This window comes from Mauremys reevesii, linkage group 7, assembly GCF_016161935.1.
Source record: "Mauremys reevesii isolate NIE-2019 linkage group 7, ASM1616193v1, whole genome shotgun sequence".
NCBI classification, from domain to species: domain Eukaryota; kingdom Metazoa; phylum Chordata; order Testudines; family Geoemydidae; genus Mauremys; species Mauremys reevesii.
In genome coordinates, this window is record NC_052629.1 from 69,009,900 (window position 1) to 69,030,715 (window position 20,816).

General features: G+C 46.9%; 2 protein-coding genes across 3 annotated transcripts in view; both read left to right on the top strand.

The window, feature by feature from the left end:
- Nucleotides 1-669: 669 nt before the first annotated feature.
- ALOX5 (arachidonate 5-lipoxygenase) overlaps nt 670-20,816 on the top strand; it is a 61,546-nt gene continuing 41,399 nt past the window's right edge. The window contains exon 1 of one of the 2 annotated variants that reach the window (XM_039482132.1): nt 670-749. In XM_039482132.1, the coding sequence (XP_039338066.1) occupies nt 735-749 (15 nt within the window). In that variant the 5' untranslated portion in view covers nt 670-734. Of the gene's footprint in view, nt 750-8,485; nt 8,705-20,816 lie in introns of those variants that run through there. The other variant, XM_039482131.1, reaches the window with a different exon arrangement.
- LOC120369165 (40S ribosomal protein S19-like) lies at nt 20,207-20,695 on the top strand. Its single transcript, XM_039482133.1, has one exon. The coding sequence runs from the start codon at nt 20,222-20,224 to the stop codon at nt 20,657-20,659; it is 438 nt and encodes a 145-aa protein (XP_039338067.1). The 5' UTR covers nt 20,207-20,221; the 3' UTR covers nt 20,660-20,695.

Genomic DNA, 20,816 nt, shown 5'->3' on the forward strand with positions numbered 1-20,816 from the left:
CTGGTAACTATAACAACCTTGCAGAACTTGTGTGCATGTGTGTATAAATGTGTGAGTGAATGGAATGTTATAGCTATAACTGACAGCTTACTCTGACTCCTTTTGTATTCACAATAAATGCAGCATATTGCCTTATCCCTTAAATAAGATCCTGCTCATTTTTATTTTCTTGGTATAACAAGATTCCAATGATTTCACAAATTAAACTAACTCAGGCCAGGCCAGTATTCAGCTGGGGAACTTAGACAGAACAACTGTTAGCTGGCAAAAGTGTTTGGGGGTGATTCAGTATGCGGCACTTTTTCCTCTGAGCCAGTAACAAGTGCCCCAGGATGGTGGTTAGGGGCACTGTTCTGCTGGAGGAGGCCAACTTTTGGACAAGCAATAATAAGAGATGCTGATGTCTTACAGTCATTAAAGATCCCACTACATGGTTTTATAAAGGGGTTTTAAACACAGCATTCTGGCCCACTTCTCATTTGGCAAATGATGCTCTGCTTATCTTAAATTTCCCCTGTGTTTGCAATTGTATACAGCATTCTTCTTTGCTTCCTTCCTAACCATTGTGTAGTGTTGCTGTACTAGGCTGTTGATTTAGGGAGAGTTCCTTTGGTGTATTTGATCCTAGGTTAGAAGACACATCAACAGTGACGTGGAAGAAGAAACCAAAGCTCTTTATTCCCAGTCCACCTCATGCCTGAACCTGCCACTTCCATTTCTCACGCATTCCCTATATGCTGGATGCTGAGGTAGGCAGATCCTCATTTACATGTCTTCTCCATTATTATACCCACTGCATTAGTATCTTTGCTCCCTTGTGTCAGCTAGACACATTCAAATTGCCTGTCCATGTAGGAAGGGCCTGCCAAGCAGGTGGACCGTGGGAGCCCAATTTGAATTTTGTAACTGGCAGGACAAGGGATCGCTGATAACAGATGGCCTGTCAGTGAGATATGCTAATATCGTGGGATGCAGGCTGGGGGTCAGACTTGGTATTGCGTGACATTTTGACTAACAAACTACAGTGATACAAAGTTAACATGACACATTAAATGGATTAAAAACTGCCTGATAGGTCTAAAAATGTAATAGTAAATCGGCAATTATCAGTGAGCAGGTGTGTTTCTAGTCAGGTCCCACGGGGATAGATTTTTGGCCCTACACTATTTAACATTTTTATGGATGGCCTGGAAGAAAACATAAAATAATTACTAGTAAAGTTTGCAGAAGACACAAAGATTGGGAGAGAGGTAAATAATGAAGAGAGCAAGTCACTGAAACAGAGCAATCTGGATTGCTTGGTAAACTGGGCTCAAGCAAAGAATATGTTTCAAAACAGCCATATGTAAGGCCATATATGCATCTAGCAACAAAGAATGTAATTCCAATGTACTTTACAAACACTAATTAACTAGACCACTCAACACTGCTGTGTGGTAGCTAAGTACAGTTATAATTGTGTGGATGGATAAAATGAGGCACAAAAATGTTCAGTGATTTGCTCAAGGCCATCTAGTGACTGAAAAAGATTTTGGGGGGACTGGTGGATAATCAGCTGAACCTGAGCTACCAGTGCAACACTGTGACCAAACAGCTAATGTGATCCTCGTATGCATAAACTGGGGAATCTTGAGTAGCAGTAGAGAGGTTATTTTAACTCTATATTTGGCACTGGTGCGACTGTTGCTGGAATCCTGTGTCCAGTTCTGGTGCCCACAATTCAAGCTTGGTGATAAATTGGAGAGGATTTAGATGAGAGCCACGAGAAGATTAAAGGATTAGAAAATGCACCTGATAGTGATAGACTTAAAGAGCTCTATCTATTTAGCATAACAAAGAGAAGGTTAAGGGCAATATGATCACAGTTTATAGTTGCATGAGGAACAAACAGTTAAGGTTGAAACTAGACAAATTCAGACTAGAAATAATGTTTATCAGTGAGGGTTAGTAATCATTGGAACCACTTACCAAAGGCTTCTCCATCACTGGAAATATTTGAATTAACTGTATGTTTTTCTGGAAGATTAGCTCTACTTCAGACACAGCCATTGGACTTGAAGCAGGAATTAATTCATAGAAGATCTGTGACCTGTGAGTGTTATGCAGGAAGTCTGACTGTTACCTGGGTTTTTTTCAACCCAAAGCTCTTGGTAACTTTTACTCTGTGCTAGGTGGTGTCAGGAAATAAATCAAGGGAGGCATGGCCTTCTGAACAATAGGTGGCTGGCAGAAACAAGGCACCACAAGAGTGCTTTCACTTAAAGCTAAACTTTACTTTGTCTCAAGCACTTACACACATCTGCAACAGGTTAGTAAAACATCCCCAACCCTCGATAATTACTGAAGCTGAGTGTGGCTCTCAAGTGGCACAGCAGCAGCCTTCCGGTGGCCAGATCTTCCGTACAAGACTAGATGGTTACAATGGTTCCTTCTGGCCTTAAAATCCATGAATCATTATCCTCCAACTTGCCAAGTTATGATGCGAATAAAATACAAAAAAAAGAAAAAAGAGTCTGTGCTACCTTCTAGGCACATGCGTTAACTTCCTAAGTGACCACATATTTAATATTTGCAAAGTTGTCAAATGCCCCAACAATAACTATGCAGGTGAAACCAGACAATCGCCATGCTCTCCAATGAACTCACCCAGAAAAATGATAAAAGAAAAAACCACCCTAACAGTATCACCCCTAGGTGAATACTTTTCACAAAGTGATCTCTCCAGATCTGACCTATCAATCCTTGTCCTTAAAGGAAACCTGCACAAAACCTTCAAAAGATGAGCCTGGGAAATTAAATGCATAATTCTGCTAGACACTAAAAATCATAGTCTAAACAGAGGGACTGTTTTTTGGCTCATTCAGGTCTGGCCTTACCATGAGGCAAACTGAGGCGGCAACCTCAGGTGCCAGACTGTGGGGGGGCGCCACTAAGACCCAGAGTGTAGAAAATTGTGTCTGCTGCTGGTGCACATGTATTCTCTCTGCTCTAGATGCACAGAGATGGTGGCGTGCTGTGCCGGAGGAAGGAGGGCACAAGAGACATAACAGGCAGGCAGGAGAAAAGGTGAGAGGGAAGAACAGAAAGCAGCAGGAGCTGCAGGGAGGGAGAGGAGGAGGAGCCTCTTATGTACCTCTCTAGCACCTCCAGGAGCCTGGACTGATTAACACCAGCTTCTCAGGGAGCTTCCTGTTTCCTGCTGCTTCCCTGAACCTACTTGAGGAGAACAGCCAGTCAATTGAAGTAGTAGGAGCCAGTTAGGCCCTTAAGACGCTGATATCTTCCCTCACTCAGGCCCTGCTACCAGCCTGCTTATTTGTCCCCTTCAATTGAGTGCTGAGAGCCACTATAGCTGGCACAGAACAGCAGTCATGAGTGAAAGAAGAAAACGCCCCTTCTGGGGTAGCATTCAGAAAAAGAAAGAAAGCAAAGGAAGCTTTTCTATCTAAGCAGGAAGGAGCTCTCCTGAGATACATAGACACAAATGTTCACGGTGAGCCTTCCGGCCCCAGTGAGGATGTGAGTGGTGAGGAGATGCCTGATCTTCCCGTTAGTCAGAGTGCCGGTGACCTGGCAGATACTGCAGCATCCATATCTCCATTTCAAATGGATGTAACCATGCACATTCCTGAAGAAAAGTGTAGATCAGAGAAGAGCGTGGTGAAGGCGCAAGAAACAGCTGCTGATGAGTTTAGTTCCTTAAGTCTAGATGACCGAGGACTGTGGACCCACTTGAGCAGTAGCCTGAGGGACTTCCTTGTACTGCATGGGCCACAGCAAGTGAAAAACTTCATGTTCCCCAAAGACAATGAAAATAGAAGTTTCCATCCAACACATTACTGGCGTGAAATCTCAATGGTGACAAAGTGGAGAGGCCTTGGTTTATGTACTCAAAAACCCAGAATGCTGCATACTGTTTTTGTTGCAAAGCATGTTATTCCCGATCCACCTCATGCCTGAACCTGCCTCTTCCCTTTGGCTTTAATCTCTCTGTCCTTAAGCTTCCTCATCTGTAAAGTGGGGTAATAATACTACCTATGGGTGTGTGAAGATCAATTAATGTTTGTTCTGAGATCCTCAGACAGAAAGCTCTTTGCCAGAAGCTGGGAATGGGAGACAGGGGATGGATCACTTGATGATTACCTGTTCTGTTCATTCCCTCTGAAGCACCTGGAATTGGCCACTGTCACAATACAGGCTACTGGGCTAGATGGACTATTGGTCTGACCCATTATGCCCATTCTTACAAAAGGTGCTATAGAAATGTAACATACAATTACTATCTTAGGGTTTTACACTGTTGCCCATCACTGTAGTATCTGGGCTCCTTCCATTTATTACATATAAATTAATATGCAACAAAATCAAGCTGTGCTGTTCATTGTCAGGATGTGTGTGGGGGGGGCGTTGTGGGTACTTGTAGAGAGGGCCTAAGTATATGTATAGGGAGATGTATGGGTGTGCATTTAAAAGGAATATCGTGTGTGTGTGTGTGAGAGAGAGAGAGAGAGAGAGAGCATGTGTCCACTGGGGTGTATTTGTAGGGAGTAGCTACTTGGTGTTTGTAAAAGCAGCAAAGAGTCTTGTGGCATCTTATAGATTAACAGAGGTTTTGGAGCATGAGGTTTCGTGGGTGAATACCCACTTCGTTGGTATTTCCACTACATGCATCCGATGAAGTGGGTATTCACCCATGAAAGCTCATGCTCCAATATGTCTGTTAGTCTATAAGGTGCCACAAGACTCTTTGCTGCTTTTACAGATCCAGACTAACACGGCTACCCCTCTGATACTTGGTATTTGTAGTGGTGTGTAGGGGAATGTATAGAGCTCAATGGAATGTGCATAAGGATATGTATTTATAGGGGTTTCTGTAGGGTGGAATTTATGGGGATTTGTGTGTGAATGGACTATGGAGGTGGCTATGGGTGTGTGGAGCTGTGTCTAGAGTGGATGGGGATGATGAGAGGTGTGCAGGGAGGAGGGGTGGTTTGGGTGTGTAGTTCTGTGTGTGTTCAGGGTGGTTAGGGAATGAAGGGCTGTGTGTAGAGTGGGCAGAGGTGGTTAAGGGTTTGTGGGGCTGAATGCAGAGGGTGGGTGTGGTTAAGATGTGTAGGGGGTGTGTATCACTGTGGAATGTGTAGGACGGTGTGGGTAGGGGGTAGTTAAGGATGTGCTAAACAGGGGTATAGGGGAGTTACAGTATATAAGGGCTGTGGGTGTATATATGAGGGTGTATAGAACTATGGGGGTTGGAGGAGGGGTGGTTGGTTAGGGTGTGTAGGGCTGTGTGTGACAGGGTGTAATGTGTACAGCTGTATGTGCTGGGCTGTGCATGAAGGGATACGGTGTGTATAGCTGTGTGTGCAGGGGTGTGAGGTATACATAGGTGTGTTTAGGGCTGTGTGTGAACATGGTAGTTAGGGGTACGTAGAGCTGTGCATTGAGGTGGAGATGTTTTGGGCTGTGCAGTGTGGGGTGTGCGGTACATATGGGGGTGTAAGGCTGTATGCAGGCGGTGGTTGGGGTGTGTACAGGTGATTGTAGTTAGGGATTGTAGGGCTCTAGGGTATAAATAGGGTGTGTATAGGGGACTGTGTGGATGGGGTGGGGGTTGTTTGGGTGTGTGGAAAATATATAGGGGGTGTGCAGGGCTGTGTGGTTAGGGTATGTAGGGCTATGGGGTACACATAAAAGATCTGTAGTGGTGTTGGATGTAGACAGTAGAGGTATAGGTGTATGTGTGTAGGTGGTGGTTGGGGTGTGTATGTAGAGGCAGAGGTGGTTATTGTGGAGGGTGAGTCTGTTGGGGTTGGGGTGGTTACGGGTGTGTAGGGCTCTGAGTGAAGGGAGTATGAGGTATAGATATGGGAGGAGGTTATTTTGGTATGTAGGACTGTGGGGTGGACTAGAGCAGGACAGGACTCATAGAGCGTGTAGGGATATATGGGGGTATACAGAGCTGTGTGTGCAGGTGGTGGTTAGGGGCATGCAGGTCTGTGTACAAGTGGTGTGAGGTATAGATAGTGGTTGGTTAGTACCGAGTGCAGTAGACGGGGTATAGCAAGTGGGTGTGCAGGGAAGAGCTGAGTGCAGGTTTTGGGTATAGGTGAGGGGGGGAAGGGAGTGGGGTGAAGGCAGGGATGTGCATTAAGGGGCTGTGTGCAGCAGGAGTGTAAGTAGGGGTGCAGGCAAGGGCTGCGCACCAGGAAGGGTGTAGCTCAAAGGGTGCACTGGGAGAGGTATAGCTCAGCGGTGTAGCTAGAGGCTGTGTGCGGGAGGAGTTTGTAGCTAAGGGTGCAGGGAAGGGCTGCAAGAAGGGACGGGTACCTAGGGGTTGTTCACAGGGAGGGGTATAGCTGGGGTTGAGGGAGGGACTGTGGGAGGGGAGGTGTGTAGCCAGGGTGCAGGGAGAGGTAGCTAGGAGCTGTGCACCAAGACGGGTGTATCTGGGATGCAGAGAGGGGTAATTAGCGGCTGTGCACTGGGAAGGGTGTAGCCAGGTGCAGGGAGGGGCTGTGGGAGGGGAGGGATAACTAGGGGCTGTGCATAGGAGGTGTAGCCCGGGTGCAGGGAGGGGTATCTAGACGCTGTACACAGGAGGGGTGTAGCCAGGGTACAGGGAGAAGAGCAGGGGCGGCTCTATGTTTTTTGCTGCCCCAAGCACGGCAGTCAGGCAGCCTTCAGCGGCGTTTCTGCTGGAGGTCCGCCGGTCCCGTGGAATCCACGGCAGTTCTGTGGGTGATCTGCTGGTCCCGTGCCTTCGGCGTACCCGCCGCCGAATTGCCGCCAAAGGGCTTGGCTACACTTGCAAGTTGCAGCGCTGGTAGAGGCTTTCCAGCACTGCAATTAGTAACCGTCCACACCTGCAAGGCACATCCAGCGCTGCAACTCCCTGGCTGCAGCCCTAGCTGTACATCTGGTCAGGTTGGGGTGTAGCGATTACAGCACTGGTGATCCAGCGCTGCTCATCAAGTGTGGACACACACCAGCGCTTTTATTGGCCTCCAGGGAATAAGGAGATATCCCAGAATGCTTTTAACTAAATTACTCTCTTTGTTTTGTTATGCAGCCTCTCTTTGTTTTGTTGTGAACTCCGATCCGCCGTTGAACTGCTTATCTAAAAAAACAAACACTGATCACAGCAAACAGGAGCTATCTGTACCTGGCTGTGAACGATCAAATGAGAGGCAGGGAGTGAATGTTTGCTTGACAGAGAAACAGCGTTGGATGCAGGCTGTTTGCAGTTAAGACTAAGGGTTCGCAAACATTTTGTGATTTTTCAATCCAGGAAGCTAACACACAGTGTTGGCTCCAAAAATCCACTCTCTCTATCTTCCCCGCTCCCTGTCACAGTACACCACCCTCCACCCCCCTCTTTTGAAAAGCACGTTGTTGCCACTTGAATGCTGGGATAGCTGCCCATAATGCAGCACTCCCAACAGCGCTGTAAATGTGGCCACACACCAGCGCTGGTAGCTGTGAGTGTGGCCACACACCAGCGCTGTTCCTGCACAGCTACATGACCAGCGCTGTAACTCCCAGCGCTGCAACTTTCAAGTGTAGCCAAGCTCACAGCCGCGGAACCAGTGGACCTCCCACAGAAACGCCGTCAAAGGCTTCCTGACTGCTGTCCTGACAGCAACCAGCAGGCCACCCCCCACAGCTTGCCACCCCAGGCACGCGCTTGCTGCGCTGGTGCCTACAGCCACCCCTGGAGAAGAGGGGGTAGCTAGGGGCTGTCCTCCAGGAGGAGTGTAGCCTAGTGCAGGGAGAGGTACGCTAGTGGCTACACTTGCAAATTTGCAGCGCTGCAGCAGGGTGTGAAAACACACCCTCTCCAGCATTGCAAATTGCGGCGCTGCAAAGCGCCAGTGTGGTCAAAGCCCCAGCGCTGGGAGCACGGCTCCCAGCGCTGTACATTATTCCCCACAGGGAGGTGGAGTATGGACAGCGCTGGGAGAGCGCTGGGTAGGGGGTAGTTAAGGATGTGCTAAACAGGGTGTATAGGGGAGTTACAGTATGAAGCGCTCTCCCAGCGCTCTCCCAGCGCTGGTGCTTTGACTACACTTAGCGCTTCAAAGCGCTGCCGCGGCAGGCTCTTTGAAGTGCAAGTGTAGCCATAGCCCTAGGAGCTGTGCAGAGGAGAGGTATAGCTGGGTTGCAGGGAGGGGCTGTGCACGGGAGCGGTGTAGCCGGGGTGCAGGGAAGGGTAGCCGGGGGCTGTGCATGGGAGGGGTGTAACCTGGTGCAGGAAGGGGTAACTGGGGGCTGTGTACCCGGAGGGATGTAGCCGGGGGCAGGGAGGGGTAGCCGGGGGCAGGGAGGGGTGTAACCTGGTGCAGGAAGGGGTAACCGGGGGCTGTGTACCCAGAGGGGTGTAGCCGGGGGCAGGGAGGGGTAGCCGGGGGCTGTGGACCGGGAGGGTGTAGCCGGGGCCGGGGAGGGGCTGTGTCGGAGGGGGCGGTGCTGCAGCAGCGGAGCCCGGCGCTCATTCCCCAGCTGGTTCAGGCGGGCAGCTCGGCTCCTGGTGGCTGCGCGCTCCGGCCGGGCCATGCCGTCCTACACCGTGACCGTGGCCACCGGCACCCAGTGGTTCGCGGGCACCGACGACTACATCTACCTGAGCCTGGAGGGCACCGCGGGCTGCAGCGAGAGGCACCTGCTGGACAAGCCCTTCTACAACGACTTCGAGAGGGGCGCGGTGAGTGCGCGTCCGGCTGGCCCCGCGCCCCCTTCCCCAGCCCCGGCCAGTCCCGTGCCCCCCGCCTCCGGCCAGGCCAGCCCAGCCCCCCGCCACTGCGCACAGCCCCGTGTCCCCTTTCCCTTGGGCCAGTCCCCTCCATGTGACTGTTCCCCCTGCTCACAGCCCTAGCCCTGCACCGCCTTTTCCATACCCACTTCCCCCAGTCCAGCCCTGTGCCCCCTGCCCTGGGACTGCAGCCTCCCCAGCTCTGAAACACCCACCTCTTAGGACTGTGTCCCCAGCTGTGCCCACTGCCCATGGGATAGTGCCCTGTGGATGCTCCAGCTCTCCGGACAGTGGAGGACATTTTACCCATTTATTTCCTTTTTCCCATCTCTTGGAGCAGCTGTAAGGGGGATTTAGGAACCCTCCACTGCTGCCTCTTCTCTCTGTCCCACTACTTCCCTGGGGAAGGGGATTTGGGTGCCTGCACCCCATCACTCTTTTATTCTTCCCCATTGCTGCCCCCTTGGTAGGGTCAGAATCAGGGCGGGCCCCTGCATCTCTCCTTGTCTTGGTGCTCTCGGCAGGAAGGGGACTGGGACACTGGGGGTGGGGTGGAAGTGCTATGCCCCTACCCTGACACTCCATCCCTCCCTAATCCCATTCACCTTTCCCACCCCTATATCTAGAGCAGGGAAGGCACCGGCATCCTACCTACTGCCCACGCCGGCAGGGCTGAGATCTGACTGAGTCAGGAGGTCTTTGGGATGGGATTTGGAGAGAAGGGCGACATAGGTTAGTTCTTGGTGTACCTGGTGCTGCAATGCAGGGAAGACCTGCTCCTAGGTCACTAAAGCAGATGAAGGGGCATGATGATGTTTCCTAGCCCTTCTGGACAAGATTCTCAAGTTGAATAATGGACATGGTTTATTGCCCCATGGGAACTGCTTCTAATAATATCTCCTGAACCAGCAAACCCAAGAATCTAACGTGATCCCCTTTGCCTGGGCCAGGGCTTAGAGGAGGGGATTGAGAGTCAGGACTCCTGCATCCTATTCCTTCCTCTGCCATTGGCACTAGGCATGATGATAAGTGAGTCAGTTTGCCTCAGTTTCCCCAGTCCGTAAAAGGTGTCATAATGCCTCACTGGAGTGTTGTGGTGATTGATTTGTTAAGATTTGCAAAGTGCTTTGAGAGCCTCCATGGAAGGTTAAAGTATTACCTTACCATTTGGAATACAAGAAAAGCAGAGTGAGATAATGCACTTTCAGCCCTTGGTAGGTTTTGTGCTATGAGTTTGAACATATTTTAAGTGGTTCTGCAGAAAAAAAGAAAATGTTTTCTAGATGTGTATTATTTACTCAAGAAAGGTACCAGGGCTGTGTCTTGAACAGCCAGCATAATTCCAACAGTAAATACATCTGTCAACAGATTATTTAATTGGATGAACAATACACAGACTGTCTAATTTCATATTTGGCCCATGTAAATATGAAATTAAACAGTTTGTTTATTGTTCATCCAATTAAATAATCTGTTGACAGATGTATTTACTGTTGGAATTATGCTGGCTGTTCAAGACACAGCTCTGGTACCTCTCTTGAGAAGAGTTCAGAGAGAAGAGCCACTATAGATAACTATCAAACCTCTAGGTTCTCAAACTTCATTGCACCACGACCTCATTCTGACAACAAAAATTACTTCATGACTCCCAGAAGAGGGACTGAAGCCTGAGCCCGAGCCCCACTGCCCAGGGTGCGGGGGACAAAGCCTGAGCCCCACCGCTCTGGACATGAGGGCCAAAGCTGAAGCTCAAGGGCTTCAGCCCCAGGCAGGGGGCCTACAACCTGAGCCCCACCGCCCAGGGCTGAAGCTCTCAGGTTTTGGCTTCGGCCCTGGGCATTGAGGCTCGGGCTTCATCCCCAGGCCCCAGCAAGTCTGAGCCAGCCCTGGTGACCCCATTCAAAGGGGGTTGTGACCTATTTTGAGGTCCCGACCCACAGTTTGAGAACTGCTGCTCTAGGCCAAGACAAGGGAGCTACCTGCCAAGAGAGATGTTTGAGACGCCTTAAATGGAACTAGGAGAACAGTACAGGGATATCGCACACACTAGGTACTAGGAAAATGGGGGACTGAAGAACTGGACTGATGTACTTTTTTATCCCTATTTCTACAATTCTTTGAGAGTCCTATTCTGTCCTTACCCTCATCTGGCTGGTCACATCCAGCATCCATGCTGTTGGTTTATTTATTTATTTATTTTAAAAGTCCATATTGTGTTTCATAATAGTAGGCTTCAGTATCTGTTCTGCATCCTGTAATGTGGAAATACTAGACTTAGGCCATGTCTACACTTGAAATGCTACAGCGGTGCAGCTGCCGTGTAGACACGATGGAGGTCTCCCATTGCTGTAGTTAATCCACCTCCCTGAGAACAGGGGAGGAATTCTTCCATCCACCTACCACTGTCTACACCGGTGGTTAGGTTGGCTTAACTGTATCGCTTGTGGGGGGGTGGAAATTTCATGCCCCTGAATGATGTAGTGGGGTTGACCAAATTTTTTACTGTAGACCTGGCATTAGGCACTTTTGAAAATTGTACCCATGTGATTTAGGAGCCTAAGTCACATTTCCAACAGTGACATGGGCACATAGCAGCTCAGGTCTCGTAGAAAGTCAATGGAATTAAATGACTTTCAGTTAGACTTAGACTCCTAAATGCCTGGGCCCCTTTTTAAAATGAAACGTAGGCACTTCAGAAAATTGTACCTTTGTCCTATTTATATCACATACTCATTTCGATAGGTCTTAAGTTTTCTGGGGCAGAGGCTGCCTCTTTATCACGTCTGTCTAGCACCCAGACATGTGTTGTAGGCTTCTGGGTACTACTGAAACAACTTACTTTCCATACGTATTTACTATCTCAAACAGTTTTTAATGGTTCATGTGACACTATCTGTATCCTGCCATTTTTACAGCATGCATTTACTACGTGCTATATTAGAGTAAATATAAACCTATGTTTCTATAGGAAACTACATTGTCAGATCTTTGAATACGATGTGCTCAGGTTTTGTGGTTAAAGTCAACATTTTAATGCAGAATACTGTATATATGTCTAGGCACATGCTGTTAGGCATGAGAAAAGCTGCCACAAAGGCTGCAACACTTACTAGACGTGTTACTCGTAGTGGAAGATTTTAAAAAAGACACACAGAACAAAAATAAAACTGAACTGACACAAAGTCTGTATGTTATGCTTTTCAGTGCAACTGGTGACACCAATCCTGTCCCAGTGTTTTGTTTTGTTTTCCTCACTGGACTCCCCAAAGTGATTTTTCACCCCAAAACAATGCAGTCTTGAACCCAGGCTGCAAAAGAGAACCCATTCAGTTCTCAGAGCAAAACTTCCACAGAATAGTTTGTTAATGCAGAAGGCCTTACCTACTTTTACAGTCCCTTTTCCATAGATAGGCCAGGTCGATTGTTTCCATTATCCTGATACTTGCTTCCTCTGAATTCATTCAAATCATGGTTATTGTTGGGTATAATAAATGAAGGCTTGGACAAGTTCTGTGTAAGAAATTTGCATGTCAAATGTTCCATAAGGGAGGGGATATGGAAAGCACAAAGAGACTTGTACAACAAGAGTCTTGATTCTGATATTCATGGGACTTACTCTGAGTATTAGACACAAACTATTTAGAAGCTGGTTTTGAGTAAGTTCCTGTTGGTGCAGAGAGATGTTACAGTGAGTGTTGCATAGCACTTCGCAGTTCCCCATTTTCTTCTGATTTCCCATTTAAGCCCTGTCTGTCTGTTTGCTGTCGTTAAAAGAAACCCATCTTGCAAGTACTTCCAGAGAAGAAACCCAGCTTTTCAATCTCAAATTTTTATTTGGGGAGGATTTATCTGTGTCCTTCTTAATGTCTTGGAAAGGTCCCGTCCTTAATCCAGATAGGGTGACCAGATGTCCCGATATTTAGGTGTTTGTCCCACGTCCCGACCAGTCTTTGGTTGGGACACAATTTGTCCCGATATTTTGCTCTGCCGGCAGCACTTGGCTTTTTTCTTCTTCTTCTTCTCGCTGTTCCGCCGGCAGCACTCGGCTTGCTTTTTTTTTCCCCCCTTCTCGCTGCTCCGCCGGCAGCGCTTGGCTTTTTTTTTTTTTTCCCCCCTTCTCACTGCTCCGCCGGCAGCGCTTGGCTTTTTTTTTTTTTTTTCCCCTGCACGGATTCCTCCCCCATGTGTCCCGATATTTTCTCCCTCTCATCTGGTCGCCCTAAATCCAGAGCAGAGAATTAAAACAGCTGACTATAGACTGCACCTCAACAACTCATTCTAGGTTTTGCGGGAGAACTAGTTGCTTGGACAGGATACTTTGGGTGCTTAGTTTCAAGTTTATTTTCAGCCATGTCTTACAGATCCAATAAAACGTTAGTTCTGTACTTTAATTCTGAGTCTTTGTGTATAAAGGCTTCCAGTTCCCTGACTCACAACACTGTCACCAGTACAAACTGGCTGAGAATGACAGCCCCAGCCTGCACAAGAGGAGTAATTGCTGTATCACATTTCTGGCCATCTCTGCCACCTCCTAAAGCCCAAATATTAAACACAAAGGAGGGTAATTTTCAAAGAGTACAGGAGGAAGGGCTGCAAACCGATTCTAAAGTCTTGAAGACGATGTCCAGTTAACGTGATAGGAACACCTGAAAATATTGTTAGCTTTTGCATCCCAGTTTTGTGCCCCTAACTTATTGCCCTCTAGCTGGGCAAGTCAGATTTTTAAAAGGTTCCTTGGTTAAGTTTAGTGCTTGAGATTGCAATGCAATCATTGCCCCATCTGTAAAGTTTATCCAAAGTGCATACAAAGAGTTCACATGCAAAAGTAACAATATGGAGAGAAACTTTGAAAGTTCAAAGTGCTTGTCATTTTTTAGCTCCAAACATTAAAAAATGAGACCACCACCTTACTGGGATGTAGGCCAACAATACAGGTAACATTTGGCCAGGGTGTATGATAGGAAGCGAGAAGAGAAAGAAGCAGATGGCAGAATTGGGCAAACGTGCACGTTTTCAACATTAAGCACATGGCTTCTGGGGAGGCAATGGAACTACTCCATGTGTTTAAAGTTAAGCACACATCTTGCAGAATTGGGGCCCAAGTCAAGACTTACTTGTCTGTGAGATGTGGTGGGCCTACAATAAGAAGTGATCTTGAAAGGTAAATATTTGCTCTGGTTTGACATACTTGAAGTATATTGCTGAACTACTTGCTCCTCCAAATATATTAAAAAGCTAACCGTGTACCTGTAGAAAACTATTGTAGATACGTCAGGGTGGATAAAAAGTGATGATTTAAAATAAAATAAATAGTTTTTAATTTAAATTGGATTTTTTTTATTTAAATCAGTCTTTTTTGTTTAAATTATACTAAGTTTTTCTTTTTAAAAATAAATCTATTTAAAATGAATTCTGAATTTAATACAAAATATGCTAAGGCCCTCATTTATAATCACTTAAACCATTTAAATAAAAAAATAAATATGTTGAATCCATGAGCCTCTAACAAAAACTTTGAGTTAGAGGTTGCTTTCTGTATAAAGAAAGAATCATCATATCATAGGGTTAGAAGGGACCACGAGGGTCATCTAGTCTAACCTCCTGCCAAGATGCAGGAGTTGTTATGTCTAAACCATCCAAGACAGATGGCTACCCAGCCTCCTTTTGAAAACTTCCAGTGAAGGAGCTTCCACAGCCTCCCTAGGCAGTTTGCTCACATGGCTTGTATTCCATCCTTTTAATCATCCTTGTCGCTCGCCTCTGTATTGTTTCCAGTTTCTCTTCATCCTTTCTATACAGCAGTGACCAAAATTGGACACAGTACTCCAGCTGAAGCCTGCCCAGTGCTGAGTAGAGCAGTACTATCACTTCCCATGACTTGCATGCTATGTCTTTGTTAATGCAACCCAAAATTGCATTTGCTTTTTTTTTTTTTGCAACAACATTGCATTGTTAACTCATGTTGAGGTTCTGATCCACCACGACTCCCAGATCCCTCTCAGCAATGCTGCTGCCAAGCCAGTTATCTCCCATTCTGTGTTTGTGCATTTGGTTTTTCTTTTCTAAGTGAAGCACCTTACATGTGTTTTCTTGAATTTCATTTTGCTGTCTATAGCCCAATTCTCCAATTTATCAGGATCCCTCTGAATCTTAGCTCTATCCTCCAAAGTGTTGGCAACCCCTGTCTAGCTTTGTGTCATCTGCAAACGTGATCAGTATGCTCTATAACTACACTTAGGTCAAACAACACTGGACCCAGAACAGAACCCTGTAGAACCCCATTTGACACCTTCCAATCTGACATCATTCCATTAATAGTTACTCTTTGTTTGCAGTTGTTTTACCAATTATGTGTCCACTTAATGGTAGTTCTGCCGAACCCACGTTTCTCCAGCTTACTTATCAGAATGTCATGTGGGACTGAGTCAAAAGCCTTGCTAAAGTCCAGATACAATATGTCCACCGCATTCCCCCTATGCAGCAAACCAGTTACCTTGTCAAAGAAGGAAATCAAGCTGGTTTGGTATGATTTGTTGTTAGTAATCAAGGGGGAAATATCTAGTGTGATAGACTCAGGCCAGTTGAGTACAGCAGAATAGCTGAAGGCAGATATACTGGCCACTGGATTAACAGTTTTCTGTTCCCTGACTGACCAGAGCAGGGGCTGCTCCAGGCTAATGAGAACACCTGACTCTAATTAACCTGTAAAGAGTCAGGTGAGGCCATTCAGTTAATGTGACCACCTGACTCTAATTAAGGCCCTGCTGTTACTATAAAAAAGGCTCACTCCAGTCAGGCAGAGGAGCCAGGGAGCCAGAGGAAAGGAAGTGCGGCTGAAGGGCTGGTTACTGAAGACACCCTAAAACATCGTTAAAGGAGCCCTAAGGTAAGGGTGAAGAAGGGAGAAGCAGGAGAGCTGTGGGGAAGTGGCCCAGGGAAATGTCGCAACTCCGGCAGTGAAAGGTTGGCTGCCAACAACTGCTACCATTAGGGTCCCTGGGCTGGAACCCGGAGTAGAGGGCGGGCCCGGGTTCCCCACAACCCACCACTACAGGAACAGCTCCTGGAAGGGGAAGTCAGGTCCCTGTCAGGACAGGAGGCTGAACAGAGACTGTGGGAGTTCTCTCCCCAACCTCCTTGCAGCCTATGATGAAAAGGGCTCAGTAGACTGTAACCCTGGCCCTAGAGAGAGAAGGGCTACGTGGAGGGTCACAGTGAGCCACTGAGGCTAAGCATAAACCGCCTAGAAGCGCAGGACCCACAGGAGCAAGGTCAGAGCTCTGCCACACTAGCTATCGGGGTGGGGGGGGTCAAGCTTTATAAATATGACAAAATAGGTCATGTACTGTATTAAGGGTTTGTTTTGTTTAATAAAAATAAATGTTATATGATGTTTTGTGCGTTTGTTTAAATACCAGTTACCACTCTAATGCTGCTTGATGCAAAACTTGAGCAAAAAGTTAATTATCAAGTAAATAAGCAATATATCATTCACCATTTTCTAACATACTAAAATATACAATTAATAAGAATCTGAAAATATTAAGCTATATAATTGCTTAAATAAATGTATATAGTGATAGTGTACCTTCTTAGGTTGTAAAAAGATGTACCAAATCTAGGGTAAATGATCTATTTAGTTGTAAATCAACATATTAATGATTCTATCAACCAATGAGAATGCACCTTTCTTTAGAAACTAACTTAAGTTCAAATGGTAAAGTTGGTGATAATTACTGATTTAAATCAAGGTTTTCCAGTTGGTGATTTAAATCCCAATTTAAATCAATTCACCCTGAGATACATTTTCAAAACGTACATGAAAAGATGAAAAAAAATTGAGGTCCGTTTAGGCTAACTGGGCAGCTGTTTTCTATTACTTGGACTTGTGAAATATAAATGTATTTTAGAGCTCTAGGTTTTCCATCAGCTGAATGAGTTTGTGCCAATGAATCAATCGTGATTGTGTTATTTTGATTGTAACTGTTTGTTCGGTCTAATTGACATTGTTCTATAATATTTTAAATCTATGATCCATTTATTCTCTGTTTCATGTTGATAATGAAAGTAGATCAATTCCTGGCTTGTTGCAGTCTTCCTGTTAGCATCTGGAAATGCCATGTATTCTCTGTGTGCCTCAGTTCCACACAATCCTTAAAATGGGGATAATAATAATGCTCTTTGCCGCCCACGCTTTGTCTGTCTTATCCACTTGGACTGCAAGTTGCCTGCATGGGTATGTCTGCCCTTTGAGCTGGAAGAGTAGCTCTAGCTTAAGGAGACGTGCCTGTGTTCACTCTGATTGAGTTAGTGGGTTAAAATTAGAGAGCAGCCATGGTGGCACAAGGGGCTAGCTGCCCTGCATATGTACCCATCTGAGATGGTAGGCCAGCCCCACTCACCATTCGCAGTGCCATGGCTACACTATTTTTAGTGCACTAGTTTGATCAGAGCTGACACAGGTAAGTCTCCTCGAGGTGAAATTTACACCTCCAGCTTGAAGAGTGGACGTACCTTATTGTCTTTGTAGAGTGCCCAGTACAATGGGGCCCTGATCGCAACCAGAACCTCTTGGTAGTTGTGTAACACCAGCAGTATTGTTAAATATCAGCAGTACTAATCATCATAATAAAAACCCCTCGCTTGTACTCTCACCCTTACTTTTGTCAGAAGCTGGGAATGGGTGACGGGATCGATCACTTGATGGTTACCTGTTCTGTTCATTTCCTTTGGGGCACCTGGCATTGGCCACTGTCGGGACACAGAATACTGGGCTAGATGGACCTTAGGTCTGACCCAGTATGGCCATTCTTATGTTCTTATGTACTGAATGGTGCTTCGGGGTGGAGAGGGATTTCTTTATTTCTAGGCAGGGCCGATGTGGGAAAGGAAAGGTAGAATTCTTATTAGCAAAACCCTACTTGGATTTATAAACTGAAACCCTTCTATTAGTTCCTGTGTTGCTTGAACACGCCAGGTAGGACTGGGGCTGATGAATGTGCCATGTACCTCCAGATACTCCTTGCCAAGTCCATTTAAGGAGAACATGCCTGCAGAACATGCTAATTAGTACACACCCACTGAGTGTGCCAAGAACATGACAGGTCCATTCATGTAGTACATACCAGTTGGCTGAGTCGGGTTCTTCTAGGTAGAACTGCAATGCAGTTATGTTTATTATGTTACATGGTAATATCAGGAAAGCATTCATGTATTTGAATTCCCTTTCATGACATGTGTAGCAGTAACCAAACTGGTTCTGGTGCACCCTGTTAAGTTCACATGGGTTGGAGATTGTCCTGTTGAACGTTAGTTGCCCTCGGCCACATTTTTCTAAACACCACAGAACCATGCTGAGATGGAAAAAGAAAAATATGTGAGCAATTCCATGAAGCTGTTTATAGACATGAATGGGTCAAGCTGGAAACAGGCTGCCAAGCATTGGAAGCCATATTATAGAAACCACTGTGTGTAGCATGGTCTGGACTACAGAAAATTATCATGATATTGCAAAAGTACCCACTAGATGTGAAATACAGGCCCAGTCAGGAGCTTCTTGTAGCAGATATGCTTTCATGAGTGCCTATGGAGAAAACTGGGAGCCTCAGAAAGAGGAGTATGAAGTAGAAACGAGTCAAGCATTGTCATTTCTGACAGAAAAATTGAAAAGTGCAGAGGAGAAACATTTTGTATCCTGGTACCTTCAGTTCCAAGATGTGACCCAGAATCCTTGGCACAGGTTGACCAATAAAGAAGAGAGGTCTTGTGTTGGCGTTGGAAAATGCAGGGATGCAGCTGTTTTTTAACTGAAAAGTGAGAACTTTGGGTGAGAGATAAGCAAAGATCAGGAGGGCACTGGAAGGCAGCTGCCCTGGGAGGGTGGGACATGGCCTGGCTAGGAATACAGTGGAGGGGTGTCCTGCAGTCTGCTACTGCCACAGCTGGGCACAAATAGTGGCTATTTTAGGAGGATTCTTCTAGAGCTTGGAGGAGTCTTAAAACACGTTTCAATCTGCACATCAGTAGTTACAGCAGGAGGTGGTAGCGTGGGCAATATGGAGTTAGATATTCTATCAGATAAGTCAGTAATACAGGAATGCGCTTGGTGATGTGGCTCAAGGGCCATTTCTGTTCTGCTGAGGAGATGCTGTCGCTCATGGGGGAAAATAACGGGCACAACTTACAGATCGTGGCCCCACTGAGCTCTGTGGCTAAACTCACATTGACTTCAGTGGGAGCAGGATTGCACCTGCTGCCTGTTAAATACACGTGGGTTTGAGTCTCCTCCTGATGTGACCATTGGCTTAAGCAGAGACACCTTGGGCCTGATTTTTGGACCTGCCGTGCACTGCACCTTCTGTTGCCTTGGCTGGAGCAGTGAGGGCTTGGTGCTAGCTGAAAACTAGGGCCCTCGTATCTCAAAAATCAAGGCATCCAGTATCCGTGTCCAGTTTTGAAAATTTGAGCCTCGCTATCTAGCAGCTGTTGGATCCAGAGGTGCTGCAAGCTATGGATGCAGATCTGTATCCAAACTTCCCCACAGATCGGGAGAGCTGGGTTTGGTTCGGGCCTAGCTGTAGTTCACATTTCGTTTTCTTTTTTTCTTTTTTGTAACTTGCAGTGCATTCCCTGTTGTGTTTATCTAAGTAGGATGGCTGCTGGCTGACGTATTGGGGAGCATACTGACTCATTCTCTCCAAACCAATGTCTTTCTGTGCCCTATGGGAGACAGCACTAGGTGGAGGTGACTCCACCTGTGGACCATCTCCTGTCGGGTGCTCTCATGGCCTACATATTGAACATGCACAGGCTATTCCTGTATCTTCTGGACTGTGACCTCTTTGAGGGGCAGGGACAGTCTGTATGTTCATCTTACACCAGGCCAGGCATGTCACTGGTGCTGAAATAATCATGATCAGTTCCTCTACCATGTGCCACAGATGAAGGGCAGACACCTCCAGCCCCAGCCTGGACAGCCTCAATGCCGCCATCATCTTTTCCTAGCCTGACCGCCCAATTTAAATTAGCTCTGTTTTCTCATTGGTGAAGATAATCCATGTTCCTCAGAAGCAGCAGCACTTTCTAAGCTCATCTGGCTCTGGCCGCTGTCAGAGCCAGGACTTGCCCTCTAGCACCTCCAGAGTGAAGGAATACTCAGACCTATCTCTGAAACCTGCTCCAACAGGTCTTCTAAGAACCACTTCAGGGAACAGCTTGAAAGCCAAGACAGTGTCACTGTCTTCTAGTGGGTTGGCTTAAAGGAGTTTTTAATTGTGAGAGAGATTGTCAGGAGGGAAGGTGAAATAACTCAAGATATATAGCTTGATTAAATTAGGCTGCGGCTGTAGAGCAGGCGGATAGGGAGGGGAGGTGATAAACAGCTATTTTATGGTCTTCACTTGGAGAGTGGAACTGCTGGGATGGGAGCAGGAAGATAACTAGCAACAGCAGCGCGGAGCCAGCAGCAAGATGCCTGAGGTCACGGTGAAAGACATTAACCAGCAGGAGTTCGTCAGGGCCCTGGCCGCCTTTCTCAAGAAGTCGGGGAAGCTGAAGGTGCTCGAGTGGGTGGATACGGTTAAGCTGGCCAAGCACAAGGAGTTGGCTCCGTACAATGAGAACTGGTTCTATACCAGAGCAGCTTCCACAGCCCGGCACCTGTACCTCCGCGGCGGTGCCGGCGGCGGCTCCATGACCAAGATCTACGGGGACCGGCAGCGCAACGGCATCATGCCCAGCCACTTCATCCGCGGCTCCAAGAGCATGGCCAGGCGGGTGCTGCAGGCCCTGGAGGGGCTGAAAATGGTGGAGAAGGATCAGGACGGAGATCACAAACTCACCCCCCAGGGACAGAGAGATCTGGACAGAATCGCCGGCCAGGTGGCAGCTGCAAACAAGAAACATTAAAATGAGCATCAGAGAATAAAACCCGGTTCCTGTTTCCAAAAAAAACAAAAAACAACAACAGTGGAATGCAATTAAGGAAAGGGAACGTTAAGCTGAATATCAGGAGGCATTTCCTGTTCATGAGATTTTTTCACCCTGCAAAATAATCTCCAAAACT

Excerpts from the sequence above, each read along its gene's own strand:
- LOC120369165 (XM_039482133.1), top strand. The coding sequence starts at position 20,222 with ATGCCTGAGGTCACGGTGAAAGACATTAACCAGCAGGAGTTCGTCAGG.